General features: G+C 47.9%; 1 protein-coding gene across 2 annotated transcripts in view; it reads left to right on the forward strand.

Annotated features, from left to right (window-relative positions):
• CEP85L (centrosomal protein 85 like) overlaps nucleotides 1–15,356 on the forward strand; it is a 1,005,009-nt gene that overhangs the window by 715,193 nt on the left and 274,460 nt on the right. For both annotated transcript variants that reach the window (XM_069606618.1, XM_069606619.1), the window contains one exon: nucleotides 1,522–1,639. In XM_069606618.1, coding sequence (XP_069462719.1) covers nucleotides 1,522–1,639 — 118 coding nt within the window. The remainder of the gene's footprint in view (nucleotides 1–1,521; nucleotides 1,640–15,356) is intronic.

Below are 15,356 nucleotides of genomic sequence, written 5' to 3' on the forward strand. Positions count from 1 at the left end.
AAAAAACATTGAGGTGGTTTCTATCATAGTTACTCCTTGTTCTCCGGATGCGAAGGCTTAAACCACTTTAATATTCGCTAAGCCTTCTACTTCCAGTAATTGGCCACTCTCCCATTGCATGATTATCCCCACCTGCTTGCTGGACACACACTAGTACTAAACAAACCGGCTTTCTTAGCAAGCGAGGCACTAAACCTGCAAACATTTACTTTTTTGGGAGACTTGCACCTCTGGTTGAATTGCCCCAATAACGCAAAAGTGGATTGTTTAAAAGATGCTTTTAATGAGCACAGCATTACTTGGTTACCTGATGTACCCACACATTATAAAGACCACTGTCTCGACCAAGTGTTTGCTAGGGATGTAACCCTGGTAGACGTTGATACACTACAAGTGCCTTGTTCACATCATTTTGTAAGACTATTCAATCTTCTCCACCCACAAATGGCCATGTTTAACACGGTGCAGGGCCCCGGCTCTACCATTAGAAAGACACAAACTTCTATCCAATCAAATGAATGAAGAATTAACTAAAATTTCAGTGGACTCTAATGCCACATGCATTAATTTGGTGACTCCCTTTTAATGAATTTCGTGGGATCGGTGATGATGATCCTGCATTTTGTCAGACTTAAAAAAGAATCATGTTCTTGGGTTATGCCAGATTTCAAAGCAGAAAAAATTCCACATTAAAGCAGAACGAACTCTATAAAAAAATCCAGATCTATGGACGTACTAGTATAGGTCAAAGTCCTCTACCGCATACCAGAAATGTACTTTTTACAGCCTCATGATGCAATTATAAAGGCTATAATTGTGCCCAGAATGCTTTTATGGAAGATTCATGATTTTCTGAAGCCTACTACAGGTCTAGCCCACAACTTCACATCCCATGAGCTGCAGGCTGTTCTTCAGCCCCCAAAGTTCCACTTCAGTTAGACAGCTTGTTAAATTGGACTGGCTTATGTGAAGCCTTCAATAGTTATTTAGATCTGCGTGGCGTCTGCGTAAGAAAGAAACAGGAGTTTGATCTTATCAAAGGTATCAAATATTGGTTAAATGTAGATATTAAACAGGAGAGAACACTGGATTGCACATTTACAACACCAAGGGTGAGGTGTAGTGATGTAGCAGTGGGTTTGTATGGAGAGATTCATGAAATATGAGAGAGATTGTGCTTGCTTACTCTTGGACATTGTTCAATTTTTGGAAGTTAACAAACGGGTTGTCCCTCTTAACGCCTAGAACAGGGGAATCTTACCTGTCCCCCACTGCATATTTCTTTAAGCTACAACTCCCATTGACGCTGGACCAGCATAGTCGGTGGTGTGGAGTCATGGGAAATGTAGGGCAAAACATCTGTGGGAGGAAACGTTTGCTGCCTCTGACCTTGAATGTACCAAATTATGTAGTAATCCGAAGTATCCTACACTGTAAACAAAACCTGTCCTGTGTTTCTGTTCTTAGTAAGCGTCTTCAAGTGACTAAATCTTTCTAACTTGCTCCTCCTCTTCATTACAGACAAAAGCAGCAAATTTCTCAGCTCCATCAGAAGATTCGTGAGAATGAAGTGAGGGCCCAGCAAGCAATGTTGGGACATTTTACAAGTTGTGAAGACCCCTACATGCTTCATTTAAAGGTATTAACTTCAAATTGTGTTGGGGGTCAGAGATGTGAATATTGAAAACGCCAGTCATGTTGCATGTGGATCAAAGGCCTCACATCATGAAATGTGCATGTTTAGTCTTGTTCTAACCCCCACTAAACAGAATCCAGCAGGGTCTTTGGCGAAATAGAGCCATTGAAACTTGAAATCCAATTTCCCTTTTTAGTTGACCTTTCTAGATAACGTGTCGTACCCAGCTCCATACATTTCCAACATTTGGAAATGGTTCCACCCTCTCGCCCAGGGTTACTCTTTTTATGGCCCTCTAGAGGTTTTGATTTGAAGCTCCCATGATCCTTCAACACTGAATAAGCTGGCTAAGGCTGATTGGATTTGAAGTCAAAACCATCTGGAGGGCTATTTAAAGATTAACCATGTGATGATACCAAGCAATGTATATTAACAACATACAGTAAGGCAAGATGACTTTACCCGACCACGCTCTTTGGTTTCCTTGCTTGCCCACTTCTCAATTTCCTGTTTGTCATTGGTCTGATCACATGAAGTTGTCACAGCCCTGTTGAAGCCTCCACCAGCCTCACAGTTGCTAGGTTTGACACTTGCACATGTTTTCTACAACTTCCTCTTCAGAACCAGATTTGGTGCATAAAGAACCTTGGCCAAACTCATCTCCACTAGTCCACAAAATGTGCTTAAGGTACCAGGCATAAGGCTGTTTCTTCAGAGTCTATGGACCCTCCTTCCTAACTGGAGGGGGCAGAGGAGGCTCTTTACTTTCGCATGTTGAAAAAGTGCACGGGTTGGAAGATGCCTCGCCCAGAGTGGCTGACTTATTTTTACAAGCTATTGTTCTGAGGTTGCCAGTGAAAGTGCTATGCGATTCTTCGCCCAAAAAGGAGCCCCCTGTAGGCCACTCTGTGTGTTTACTGCGCAACTCTTGAGGCATAAAAGCTTATAAGATGATCATTAAATCTGTCTTCCCATGCCAAAGCAGTGTGCATTCAAATACTTGAACTTGGAGCTTTCACACTGACCATTTTCAGAATCGTTAAAGGATGAAGCCATCATAGAAGACGAGAGGCAATAATCCAGACCCAAACTTTGTAACAGCTTCAGATCTAGCTGTGCCTACATGCCCCTAAAAGGAAGATGGGGCTATGATGTTTTCTAAGGCAAAGGATTGAGTAAAAGAATTGGAAAATTGTGGCATCAGGGAAGTACTAAATATCAAAAAGCGAAGACTAATGTCCTAATTTAAAACTGCTGCAGCCTACCTTTAAAAAATATTCACACATTACTGAGACAACTTCAAAACTACCAAGAGCGATCACTGTGTCTACTGTGACTTGCTAGAGTAAGGAGACAGTCTTAAGTGCTTCACAGTTTCTTTATTTAAATAATAGGAGGGTGGGAAAAAACACTCTCATCCCTAACTGTTTGAGAGTTTCCCTGCCTCAACAAATATCAACTATTTTGCCAGTCGTCAGGATGTCAACAAATAAAGAAATGTCCACTGTTCTGTGTCCGAACCCTTCTATGACTCTCACACTCAAATATTAAAAAGAAAACCACTGTTACGGTAATAACCAATCAGGTGGCGGATTTCTGGCAGATTTTCTTCTTCCTTTCTTGCCTGGGAAATGACAGGGAAACAAACCCTTCCCTAGTCTTTCGGGATGCCTGGGGAACAAACCCTTACGTGATCTTTTGGCATACCAGGGGAACAAAACCTTCCCTGGTCTTAAGCTATTTAATGTGGTTGTTTTTTTAAACTACTTATGTGACCTGCTCCCTGTGCCAAGGTGGAAATTCCATTTCCCCCTGGTCTTTCCTTGGTTCTGTGTTATTGTCTACCACCGTTCTAATCCTAAGACCTCCCTGTTCTTTTCTTTGATTTGGCCGACTGGAGTTGGTCCATTGATGAGAGCTGCCAAATAAGTCCTTAAAGTAACTCGGTTGAGGAAGGGTGGACTTTGGAACTTGAGTTTATTTTACCCTATCAGGGTTATTGATGTGTAATATATCATTGCGCTGCGGAGTCTAGAGGTTTCCCGTAGGCTTTAAATGTCTCTTTAAAGCCTAGTGGCTAGTTGCTTCCCGCTGCCCTGTACCTGTTTTCTCCTGGTTCCCCCATGTCCCGTTTGTCAGCTCTCCCTCGTCTAAGCCCCCTTCTCAGCACTGCCAACACCATTTAATAAAGTGTCAGTCTACCTTCTAATGTGCTGGAGCTGTTTCCTAGTTGCTGGGGTTTTCCCCGTATGAAGGCTTTGGCTTTTTTGCTCTCTATCGGCTCTGACCAATCGACTTACCTTTTGTCTGCGCGGCGCAGTGGCTGCTGTAGCTTGGTTACATGCAGCGCTACCACGCCACGTTCCACTCCTACTGGGACACTCCTAACAACCTCCCCTCTTGCAGTCCCTGCCCGTTCTATGGACTTCGACCAGCCGGTCTTCGCCTGCTGGCGTCCCCATGTGTGGTGAGCCAACACGCTTTCCAGAAGGTCTGTGACTACTTCTACTTGTCCCGCCAGGGGCGATATATATTTAGTAGTCTGCTTGGGCTGACTCCCGCTTCTCCAAACAGCTTGGGTATTGCAACAAATGTTGCAGTTCCTCCCCTCTGCCAAGATTTCTTCTGTCAATCCTCCTCTTACCATGCAGTAGTCCCTCATTTATGTTCCATGTTAGCTGTTTAGTGCTCACAGAAAAAGGACTACAATGTTGGGTTGGATTTTCTCCTCATGATGGCGCTTCCTTGTCCGAGTGTTTGTGTGATTATCCCTTACAGGGGGCATATTACACTTATACATGTACTCACATGGAATGTCCATACTTTTCGCATATGTAGTTTGGGAGGTACCCAATAGTTTTTTGTGTTTAGGCATGGGGACATGGCTATATCCTCTTATTACTTGGATGATATCCCTGGCTTCATCACACTAAAAAGGCTTAGCCATTCACAGGATTTGTTTTTTTTAGATACGTTTTTATTTAAGTTGATTGTAAGTTAAAATGAAACACAAGTGAAAAATACACAAAACACATGCCAGACTATTTTAACACGGTGCCTACAGTATATTGTTTCCTGACCGCCTCTTCTCTACCCTTCTCCTCCTTTCAGTAAAGAGTCTATCAAAAGGAGTTTTACACAAACCAATTACACTGGTAACCATCAAAGAACTATGGAAGAGATCAGATAAACTGAATAAAGATCTTGTATTGTTTAACATCAAACCTAAAGCTGCACCTTTTCCCAGGGTCGACGGGGTGCAGACCCACCATTCACATGGGAGAGCCAGAATTAAGAGAAAATTTGGAGCGCTTCCTCTGGGCCGCTCCTGGGCGGACTTCGTGGTCACTAGGCTTACACTATCCCAGTAGGCATGCCCAGTGCGCCATGCAAGGTAGAGAGTTTTGCTTCCCCATCCTTGCATGGCACACTGGGTATGCACACTGAGGTACTGAAGGCAACCAACCCACTGTTATGAGCTTCTTCAGGGCTGTTCAATTAACTAATCTTTCCCATATTGTATTCTTGCTGAATTTAAAATGGTGATAACATTCATCTAAGATGACACTTGTATCTATTTGTTTATCTTTCACACATTCTTGTCCGCAGTTGACAGGTACATTTCTTAAATGTTCTCATTGTGAATGTTGCCAGTCTAGATGTATTTTAGGATGCACTTCTGGTATAGTTCTTGTATGGAAGATGAGAACAGTGGCATGATTTCCGCGTGTCCTTTGGTGTTTACCCAGCTGTGTATTCTAAATTCAAGAAAAATTCAGTATTAGAAAGATACATTAATTGGATGGCCCTGAAGGAGCTCATGGTATACAAATGATTGTTCCCAATGGGAATTGGTTAGATAATATTTTAATAGCAGTCAAGAGCACACAAATATATTACTTGAGGCATTCCTTTATAGTGTTGAGTTACTGTATATTTAAAACACAAAAGCAATTCATGCTAATATAACAATACAATTAACATATTAACTTAAACAGGATCTACAGAATTAGCGAATGATCCTATGTTTTCATTCTGATCTACTGTAATTTAAATGTAAACAGTTTGTAATCAAATGTATTGTACGGGTGCAGAATTAGGAAGCCGACACAAAGGTGGCATGGCTTTGGTTAACTACTTTTATTTGCATAAGAAAAATCCCTTAGTATCCCTATTTCGAGGGGATTGGGTCCTCCGACGTATCCCATATCTATGACAGGTAATCACCACAGCTGTGCTGCTTCGGAAACTTTTCCGGCGCCTGCGTCGATGCGCCGACGTCGAGGACCTCCTCCGACGTCCGACGTCATCCGATGTGATAAGTAGGACGCACGACGCCTGTAGCCTCAGTTCCGTTTTTTCCGCGAACGTGTTGCTTCATGTTTCTCGGTTCTAAGCCTCGACTCTTTGGAGTTCTGTTCTTTCTGGTTCTTCGAACCTGTTCGTTTGTGTATTTCTTCAACGATGTCTTCCACTGCGTCGTCAACCCCGCGTCCGGGCTTTAAGAAGTGCGGGGCGTGCGGGTCCAAGATGTCCGTGACTGACTCGCACGACGCCTGCCTCTGGTGCCTCGGGGAGGCCCACGACACGGATGACTGTATCGACTGCCTGTCGCTCACGTCCAAGGCCTTGCGCGAGCGTAAGAAGAAATTGTCGGTAGGTCGGGTGTCCAAGCCCCGGATGTCGAAGTCGGCGGGGGTTTCGACGGATGATTCGAGGGGTGACTCTCCGCGTCATCGTCGGAAGTCTCGTCGGTCTTCTTCTAGGAGTCAGTCTCGCCACTCCTCCGCCTCTTCGAGGCATTCTCGGAAGCACCGACACCGGTCGCCTTCCAGGTCCTCTTCGGAGGACTCTGCCCGGCCCGTCGGTTACCCCTCTAGCCGTGCGACGCCGGAGGAATGGGCTTCCTTCGGGAAGAAGATGTTGGCGATTCTTGAGTCGCAGGGTACTCAACCGTCCGCGCCCCCGAGTGGGGTCGGCCGTGTGAGGTCGAGAGCCACCGCTCGCAAGAGTGGTCGGCGCGAGTCGCGGGAGAGGTCCCGTTCGGACAAGGAGGCTTGTTCTCGCCGTACCCGTTCCAGGTCCCGGTCCTCGACGCGATCGAGACCGTGTGCACCTGTGATGTCTTCGAGGAAGACATCGACGCCTGTGGCGTCGAGGGCGTCGACAGGCTTTCTCGAGGCTCCGGCTCCGAGGAAGTCGTCAAAGCCGTCGACGTTCAGTTCGTCGAGGGACACGCTCGGGGCTCCGGCTTCGAGGGCTGTGTCGACGCCACCGATACTGGAGGCGCTGCATCTGACGTCGACGCCGATTTCCTCGACGCCGATCCTCTCGGCGCCGTTGCCGGTTTTCTCGACGGAGGCGCCGATTCGCTCGACGCCTTTTGTGTCGGAGGTGCCCCGTGTCTCGGGTGTACCCCCTAGGAAGGCTCTGGCTAAGAGCAAGCACTCTCGGGTGCCTTCTTTTCGCCACCTGGAATATATTTCAGAGGCGGATGAGGACTCTGATGGCCTGGTTCCTCGTCAGGTGCCAGATGACATTGTCTCGGGCCATAGTCAGTTTGACGATTTGAGGCAGTCTCTGCATGATGCCAGTGGACTGGACACCTCTCCGGAGGTGGAATTTTGTCGGCCTGAGCCTGGCTCCCATGCCGATTCCTCTTACCGGCGCCTTATGGCTAGGGTTTCTGAGTATCTGGGATGGTCTGCTCCCCCAGGGGAGTTTGTGCAGGATGACCTGACGGACATCCTTGATGTTGGTCCCCCAACTGACCCGGTACTGCCGTTCCATATGGCTTTACAGAGAAGGGTGGCGGCGGCTTGGACTGCTCCGGAGAGTCTCCCGGCGGTGGGCAAGTCCTTGTCGCGTAAATACCGTCCAGCCAGTAGCGACCCCTGCTACTTGACCAGGCACCCCACTCCTGAAAGTTTGGTGGTGCAGGCGGCCACGGCCCCGGCAAAGCAGGCGTCGTACCCTACCATCCCTCCTGATAGGGACGACCAGCGTTTTGATGGCTGGGCGAAGAAAGTGTTTTCTTCTGGTGGTATGGCGCTTCAGGCGGCCAACTCCATTTGTGCCTTGTCACGTTTCGCGCACACTCTGTGGAACTGTGTTGCGTTGGCGGCTGAACATATTCCCGAAGGGGTTGAACGGGATGGTTTCCTTGCTATGGTCCAGGATGGTAAGGATGCCATGTGTGAGTCCGTTCAGTCGGGTCTGGACTTGGCTGATTGCGTCAGTAGGTCCATGGCGGCGAGCACCGTGATACGCAGGTTTGCGTAGTTGCGGAAGTCGGGGTTTGCTCCTGATGTGCAATCCCGGCTCCTCAACATGCCCTTTGACGGTGAACACCTTTTTGGCAGCAAGGCTGACGAGAGCCTTGAGAGGTTGCAGACCTCAAAAGCTGCAGCGAAGTCGTTGGGCGCTGCAGTTCGCCAACCTCCGCCTTTTCGTCCTAGGGGACAGCAGTGGAGGGGTGGTTCCTTTCGCTATTACTCGTCCTTCAGTAAAGCGAGAGGGGCTGGCAGTCAAAGAGGCCAGCGCAGGGGTACCAGAGGTGGACGACAGGGTACCCGTGGTGCCAAGGCCGCTCGGGCAGTTGCCTCTTTGCCCTCAGGTAACGCCGCAGCCGCTCCTACTCAGTCATGTGCCATGTCCCATGGTTCGCCGGTTGGGGGAAGGCTGGCGCAGCATCTTGTAGAGTGGCAAGCCATTACTTCAGATGTGTGGGTTCTGGAGATCATAGCCCACGGCTACTGTCTTCCCTTTCGGCACATGCCTCGCGACAATCCACCGGGGAACCTCTCTTTGCAGAGTCCGGATCAGCTCCTTGCGCAGGAAATTCAAGCCCTGCTGGAGAAAGGCACCATAGAACTGGTGCCTGTAGCGGAGAGGAACAAGGGATGGTATTCCCCTTATTTTTTGATTTCGAAGAAAGACGGGGGATTGAGACCCATCATGGACTTGCGCGGTTTGAACAAACTCCTCAGGAAGGACAAGTTCAAGATGGTTACTCTCTCTCAAGTCCTCCAGGCCCTTCAGCTTCAGGACTGGTTGGTGTCACTCGACCTCAAGGATGCTTACTTCCATGTGCCGATCCATCCCAAGCACAAGAAGTACCTGAGGTTCGCGGTTGGCGACTCGCACTTTCAGTTTCGGGTCCTGCCGTTCGGATTGACCTCCGCCCGAGGGTCTTCACCAAGCTCATGGTGGTGGTGGCAGCGCATCTCAGGCAAGGGGGATTCACGTCTACCCCTACCTGGACGATTGGTTGATCAGGGGGAGCTCTCCCGAGCAAGTCCTGGATCATCTGTCCGTCACCTGCCACTCCCTTCACAGGCTGGGCTTCTCCCTCAATTTAAAGAAGTCCCATTTGACGCCAACGCAGAGGCTCCAGTACATCGGAGCAGTGCTCGACACTTCCCTGGGGCAGTGTTTTCCTCCCCAGGTGAGGGCTCTTCACATTCAGCAGATGGTGCACAAGTTTCAGCATGCCCAGACGCTCCCAGCGTTCGAGTTCTTGAGGTTGCTCGGCCTCATGGCATCCTGCATTCTTCTGGTGCCAGAGGCTCGCCTGCGCATGAGATCTTTGCAGTGGGCACTCAAGATGCAATGGTCGCAGTCCTCCGGCAGGATGTCGGACCCTATTCAGGTGCCGCCCTCGGTCGCCCAGGACCTTCTGTGGTGGGCCGTCGAAGGCAACTTGATGAAGGGGGCTCCGTTTTGGCTTCCCTGGCCGGAGGTGACGATCGTGACGGATGCATCCCTCACGGGATGGGGAGCTCATGCCAGCGGGCTGACAGTCAGCGGTCGTTGGTCTCCGTCGGAGTCCAGACTCCATATCAATCTGTTGGAGCTGAGGGCCGTCAGGCTAGCCCTGAAGGCTTTTCTGCCGACTGTGCGAGGGAGGAATGTCCTGATCCTGACGGACAACACGGTGGCCATGCACTACCTCAACAAAAAGGGGGGGGGCAGGGTCACTTCCTCTGTGCAGGGAGGCGATGCAGCTCGAGTTCTGGGCCATCCAGCAGGAAGTTTCGGTCTCGGCAGTTCATCTGGCCGGAGTCGAAAACGTGACGGCGGACGCTCTGAGCAGGCAGAGCGCGATCTCTCACGAGTGGGAGTTGGCTCAGGAGATTCTCCTGGAGATCTTCGCCCTTTGGGGGACCCCTCAAGTGGATCTCTTCGCCTCCAGTGTCAACCGGAAGTGCGAGAGGTTCTGCTCGCGGGAATTTCCTCCAAAAGGAGCCTTAGGAGACGCGTTCGTGGTGGATTGGTCGTTCCCGCTGCTGTACGCGTTTCCTCCAGTCCCCGTCATCCCGCAAGTGCTGCGGAGGTTACGGAAGTTCGGTTCCCGGAGGATCCTCATTGCTCCGGCGTGGGCTCGGAGGACGTGGTACCCGGACCTTCTCGACTTGTCCATCTGCCCTCCACGTCGTCTTCCCTACCGAGACGATCTGCTCTCACGGGAGGGGGGTCTGGTTCTCCATCCAGAGGTCAGATCCCTCAACCTTCACGCTTGGCTTCTGAAAGGTTGAGGTATAGGGATTGGGGCCTCCCTGAAGACGTGATGGAGGTGTTGCTTTCGGCCCGAAGGCCAGCAACTAAGTCTCTGTACCGTTGCCGTTGGCGTAAGTTCTGCGACTGGTGCAGAGTTCGGAATGTGGATCCTTTTGCATGTGACATCCCCATGGTTCTGTCCTTTTTGCTTTCTTTGGCCCACAGGGGCTTGCAAGTGGGTACCATTAAAGGTTACCTGGCGGCGCTGTCCATCTTTAAGCGCTCGTCTGAAGAGTGTTCTTACTTTAAAATCCCTTTAATTTCACAGTTTCTGAAAGGGCTCACTAATGTGTTCCCTCCGTCACCTTTCCTGGTGCCTGGTTGGGATTTAAACCTTGTTCTTAGGTTTCTTATGGGTGCTCCGTTTGAGCCTTTACATTCTTGCCCTTTGAGGCTGTTAACTCTGAAAACTGTGTTTTTAGTTGCGGTTACTTCCGCTCGCAGAGTGAGTGAGTTACAGGCACTTTCAGTTAAGCCACCCTTCACTGTTTTCCACAAGGACAGGGTTGTCCTTCGTGTTCGTCCTTCTTTTCTTCCGAAGGTAGTGACGGAATTTCATTTGGCCCAGAAGGTTGTTCTTCCGGCATTCTATCCTCCTCCGCATCCTGGTAAGGAATAGGAGAGGCTCCATAGGCTTGATCCTAGGAGAGCTTTAAGCTTTTATGTTTCACGCATGTCCCGGGTCAGAGTGGACAATCAACTCTTTATTGGTTACGCTGGTAAGCGTTTGGGGCAAGCTGTGACGAAACAGACTTTGTCCCGCTGGATTATTTTGGCCATCTCGGAGTGTTACCGCTTGGCAGGTAGGGACCCACCGGCTGGCTTGCGGGCCCATTCTACCAGGGGTATGGCTGCGTCTACTGCCCTGCAGAGGGGTGTTCCTATTCGCAACATCTGTGATGCAGCCACCTGGGCTTCAGTACATACATTTGTACGGCATTATTCCCTCGATTCCATCAGTGGGCAGGATCTGGCCTTTGGCAAGGCGGTCCTTTGCTCTGCTATTTGATTGGCTATTATAAATTTTGTTTATGAATTCTTTCCCTCCTCCTTGCTCTGGTACTGCTTTGGGAGTCTGTCATAGATATGGAATACGTCGGAGGACCCAATCCCCTCGAAGAACAAGTTACTTTCTTACCTGGTAACGTTCTTTCGATGGGATGGTCCGACGACGTATTCCATATCGCTCCCGCCCTGCCTTCCCTGCTGCAGAATTTCTTTTGCGATTGCAGCTTACGTTCCGCAAGGCTTTGTGTCTGACTGGCAGTTGACTTATGTCACACGTTCTGGGGGAAAAAACTACAACTGAGGCTACAGGCGTCGTGCGTCCTACTTATCACATCGGATGACGTCGGAGGAGGTCCTCGACGTCGGCGCATCGACGTCATCGACGCAGGACGCAGACGCCGGAAAAGTTTCCGAAGCAGCACAGCTGTGGTGATTACCTGTCATAGATATGGAATACGTCGTCGGACCATCCCATCGAAAGAACGTTACCAGGTAAGAAAGTAACTTGTTCTTCTAAGAGGGGTTTGTCTACATCTGACTAAAACTAAAGGGATTGCCAGAATGTCCGTCAAATTAAAGTTCCACTGTCCTGTGTCAAATTCTACTCTAACCCTCACACTATAACTAAAAGATAAAATAACAAAGTTCCTTCTTCAAGGAGAATGGCTCCCTTTTCCTGCTTCTCGGATATTGTCTAAAAGAATGTTCTTGCACAACAGAAATACCAGGGGGGAATGACTCTCTTCCCCCTGGCTTGTGGATTTCACCCAGTCTTTATATGTCATGTCCCGGAGAACGGCTCTCTTCTCCGGGTGTGTTTTTTTTCTTTTCTTTTTTCAAAACATTTTATTTGTAAATTTCATTTAACATATAGAAGAGAAAGCAAAAACCAAAAGGAAAAAAACAGACCGATATTAAACACTTAAACTGACATGCTTTGACAATCAAGCATCATAAGCGCTTTGGATTAAGGCGCTACATAAATAACACATCATTATCATAATACATTGAATCATTGGAAAATAAAATCCAGATGAGTATATTAGGCATGACTCTGATTCCAACTAAGACAACACAAGAAAACTGTTTCCTCATCTGCTTTGGTAGCATCCTCTGGACTCCCAGCCTGTGACAAACAAGATCTCACAGAGACCCAAATGTATTTTGGTCTGCATGTAGGTGGCACCATTCCCACATAGGTCTCCTTGTGATCAGTGCAGTAAACCAAATCTCTCAGCCATTCTTTACAAGTGAGACCCTTGGGCAATTTCTGATACAGCAAAATGCATGTTTTGGCCATCAAGCCCGCTATGTTAACAAATCTTCTGGTAACAATAGATACCCTGCCAATGTCGCCAAGCAGGTACTTGATAGGGGACAATGTGGTCGGGATATCCGTAATGTCGAAGTGTCTCGGCTACCTCTTGCCAGAACCAAAATATGACAGCTCCAGAACATGTGAATATTTGCCAGGGATGTTTTACATTTCATACAAGCAGCATCTTCCCTGGGGGTAAATCTAGCCATTTCTGCAGGGGTGTAGTGCAATTGGCTTAGTATTTTAAATTGCATTAGGTGATGCATTGCATTTATAGAGAACCCCTTGGTTAATAAGCAGGCCCTCTTCCATTGGTCATCTGACAGTTCAATATCCAAATCCACTCCCACTTGGAGTGTGCCCCGTTTACTGTGGGTTGGCTAGTCTCAAACAAATGATGCAACCTAGAGACCATACGCCTAGCATTCCCACCAGTCACAACTGCCTCTATACATGGACGCGTTTCAGGTTCCTTTGGAAATGATCACCACAGTTTCTGGACTGCTACCCTCATGCAGAAATATTGGAAAATGTTAATGGGATTGTCGCTAAACTTAATCTTAAATTCTTCCAAAGTTCCAAAATCTCCCTTCAGGGAATAGGTCACTAAGTACCAATTGCGCCCTAGGATTCCAAGATTTGCGCACCAACCTGTCTAATGTAGGGTGAAGATCAGGAAAATTCCAGAGCGGACCTTTCCATTGTATCTATCAACCCCAGCCTGTGGAATAACGGTGCCCAGGCGTTCTCTGTAGTACGAACCGTGTCAAACAAGCAGGAGGCCACATGTTTGAGACCAAACAATGCCGACTTTAGGCTTACTGGTGCTTCCCCATATTTCTCCAGAGTTAAATGAACCGCTGTGGACTCTGCAGCATCTTGCAAACTGGGCTTGCGTTACCAGGTAGAGAACTGTCAGGGGCAGCTCATCCCCCATATTCATATGGTTCAACCAGCCTCTCCCAGCTAATCCTAGCAAAGCCACTGCCCCATAAAAAGTTACCAATGTCTTACCAGTGTTATCAATGTCTTCAGTGTTGTAAAGAACTACCTATACCTATTGGGCCAAATAGGAACAGTACCAAAGACGTACAGTAATTTAGGAAGTACAATCATCTTCAATAAAGATAATTGCCCATACATAGAAACGGTCCCGACCACACCTTCAATTTAACAGCCAGCAGTTGCAAATATATTGCATGGTTATTGACATATAGAGATTAGGACGTTCTAGTGACCACTATACCCAGATCCCAGAAGTGGGAAGCGACCCACCTGAACCCCTGCAGCTCAATCGGAGAGGTAGTTGCATCCGTCAAAGGAAATAGCTCAGACTTATTCCTGTTAATTTTATATCCTGAGTACTTTGCAAAATTATAAACTTCATCCATTAAAAGCCCCATATTAATTTCCGGATCTCAAATATATAATGTATCATCTGCATAGAGCGATATAACCTGCGCAGGGCCTGTATTTTGGATACCCCTATGTCATGTCTTATCCTAACCAACGTTGCCAAGGGTTCTATAGTGAGTGCAAATAACGTAGATAATGGGCCCTCTTGCCGGGTACCCATCCCCACTTTTAGACTGTGGGATATTGTGTGATTAGTGCACTCTTTGGCTGTCGGGTTAGAGAAAAGTATCTGAACACATGTAATAAAATAGTGACCACATTTAAAACGTTGCAGAACACTAAATACAAATGTCCATGATACTAAATCAAAAGCTTTCTCAGGGTCCAATGAGGCCGCCACTGCCTTGGCCTGCGGTTAATTTAGGACAGTATATGTAAACGTCACCTCCAGGTTTAACGTGGTGCAACATTCCGGGATAAATCCAGACTGATTCGGATGGATCAAGTCAGGCATGTACAGGAGCAGTCTGGTGTCAATGGTCCATATGAAGCAACATCATGCGGGGGTTTATTGGGCTCCAAAAACAGTCATTATTACCTCCCTCATAGATGGAGGAAACATTCCCATGTCTAATGAATCTTCCCATAACCGTAATAACCATGGAGTCAAGGTCAATTTGCATTCCTAACGCTCAGTCCATCAGACCCCGGTGCCTTACCATTAGTGAGCGACATTATAGCTGACATTATTTCTTCAGTAAATATTGGCTGATCGAGTCGCAGTCTCACATATTCTTGAATTCCCAGAAGACCAAGCATCCAAATACCTCTCTAAATCCTCATCTGAGCATTGGCCCGAATTGGTGTATAACGTTGAATAATAATTTTTAAAGACAATGTTTATATCTTCATCAGCAGTCGCCACCTACCCTCGTGGTCCCGTCCACCCTGCTATTAGCTGTGATCCACGCTCCACTCTGACAGCCCTAGCTAGGGATCTACCAGGTCTATCGGCCTCCCCATATCTACGTGCAAGCATTGGTCTGGACATGTACAGCACTTCCCTATCTGCCAGATCCTGAAATTTGAGCCGGTCACCTTTAATCAAACCTAACAAAGCCTTATCAGTTGTCCTTCCATACTCATTTTCCAGTCCCCTCAATTGAAACTCCACCTCCCACAACTCAGCCCTTAGAGACTTAAGCACACCTGATATAGTAGAAAGTAATTCACCCCTGAACCATATTTTAAAGGCCTCAGAGTGTAGAGAAACCAAACCCTGATTTAGTGCAAACAAATAATCAATCTTATCCTGCAGAGATGTGGCCACTCCTGGGTCTAATGGCATGGAAGGGGACATCCTCCACATGGGCCTGGGTCGAGGCAGATGATCCACTGTCACGGTCAATAGAATTGTGCATGGTAGTATCACACATGCCGGTACCCATGCAGCAGACACCAACCAGTAATCAATCCTGG

The sequence above is a fragment of the Ambystoma mexicanum genome, chromosome 4p (genome assembly GCF_040938575.1).
Source record: "Ambystoma mexicanum isolate Mex_15411 chromosome 4p, UKY_AmexF1_1, whole genome shotgun sequence".
NCBI classification, from domain to species: Eukaryota; Metazoa; Chordata; class Amphibia; order Caudata; family Ambystomatidae; genus Ambystoma; species Ambystoma mexicanum.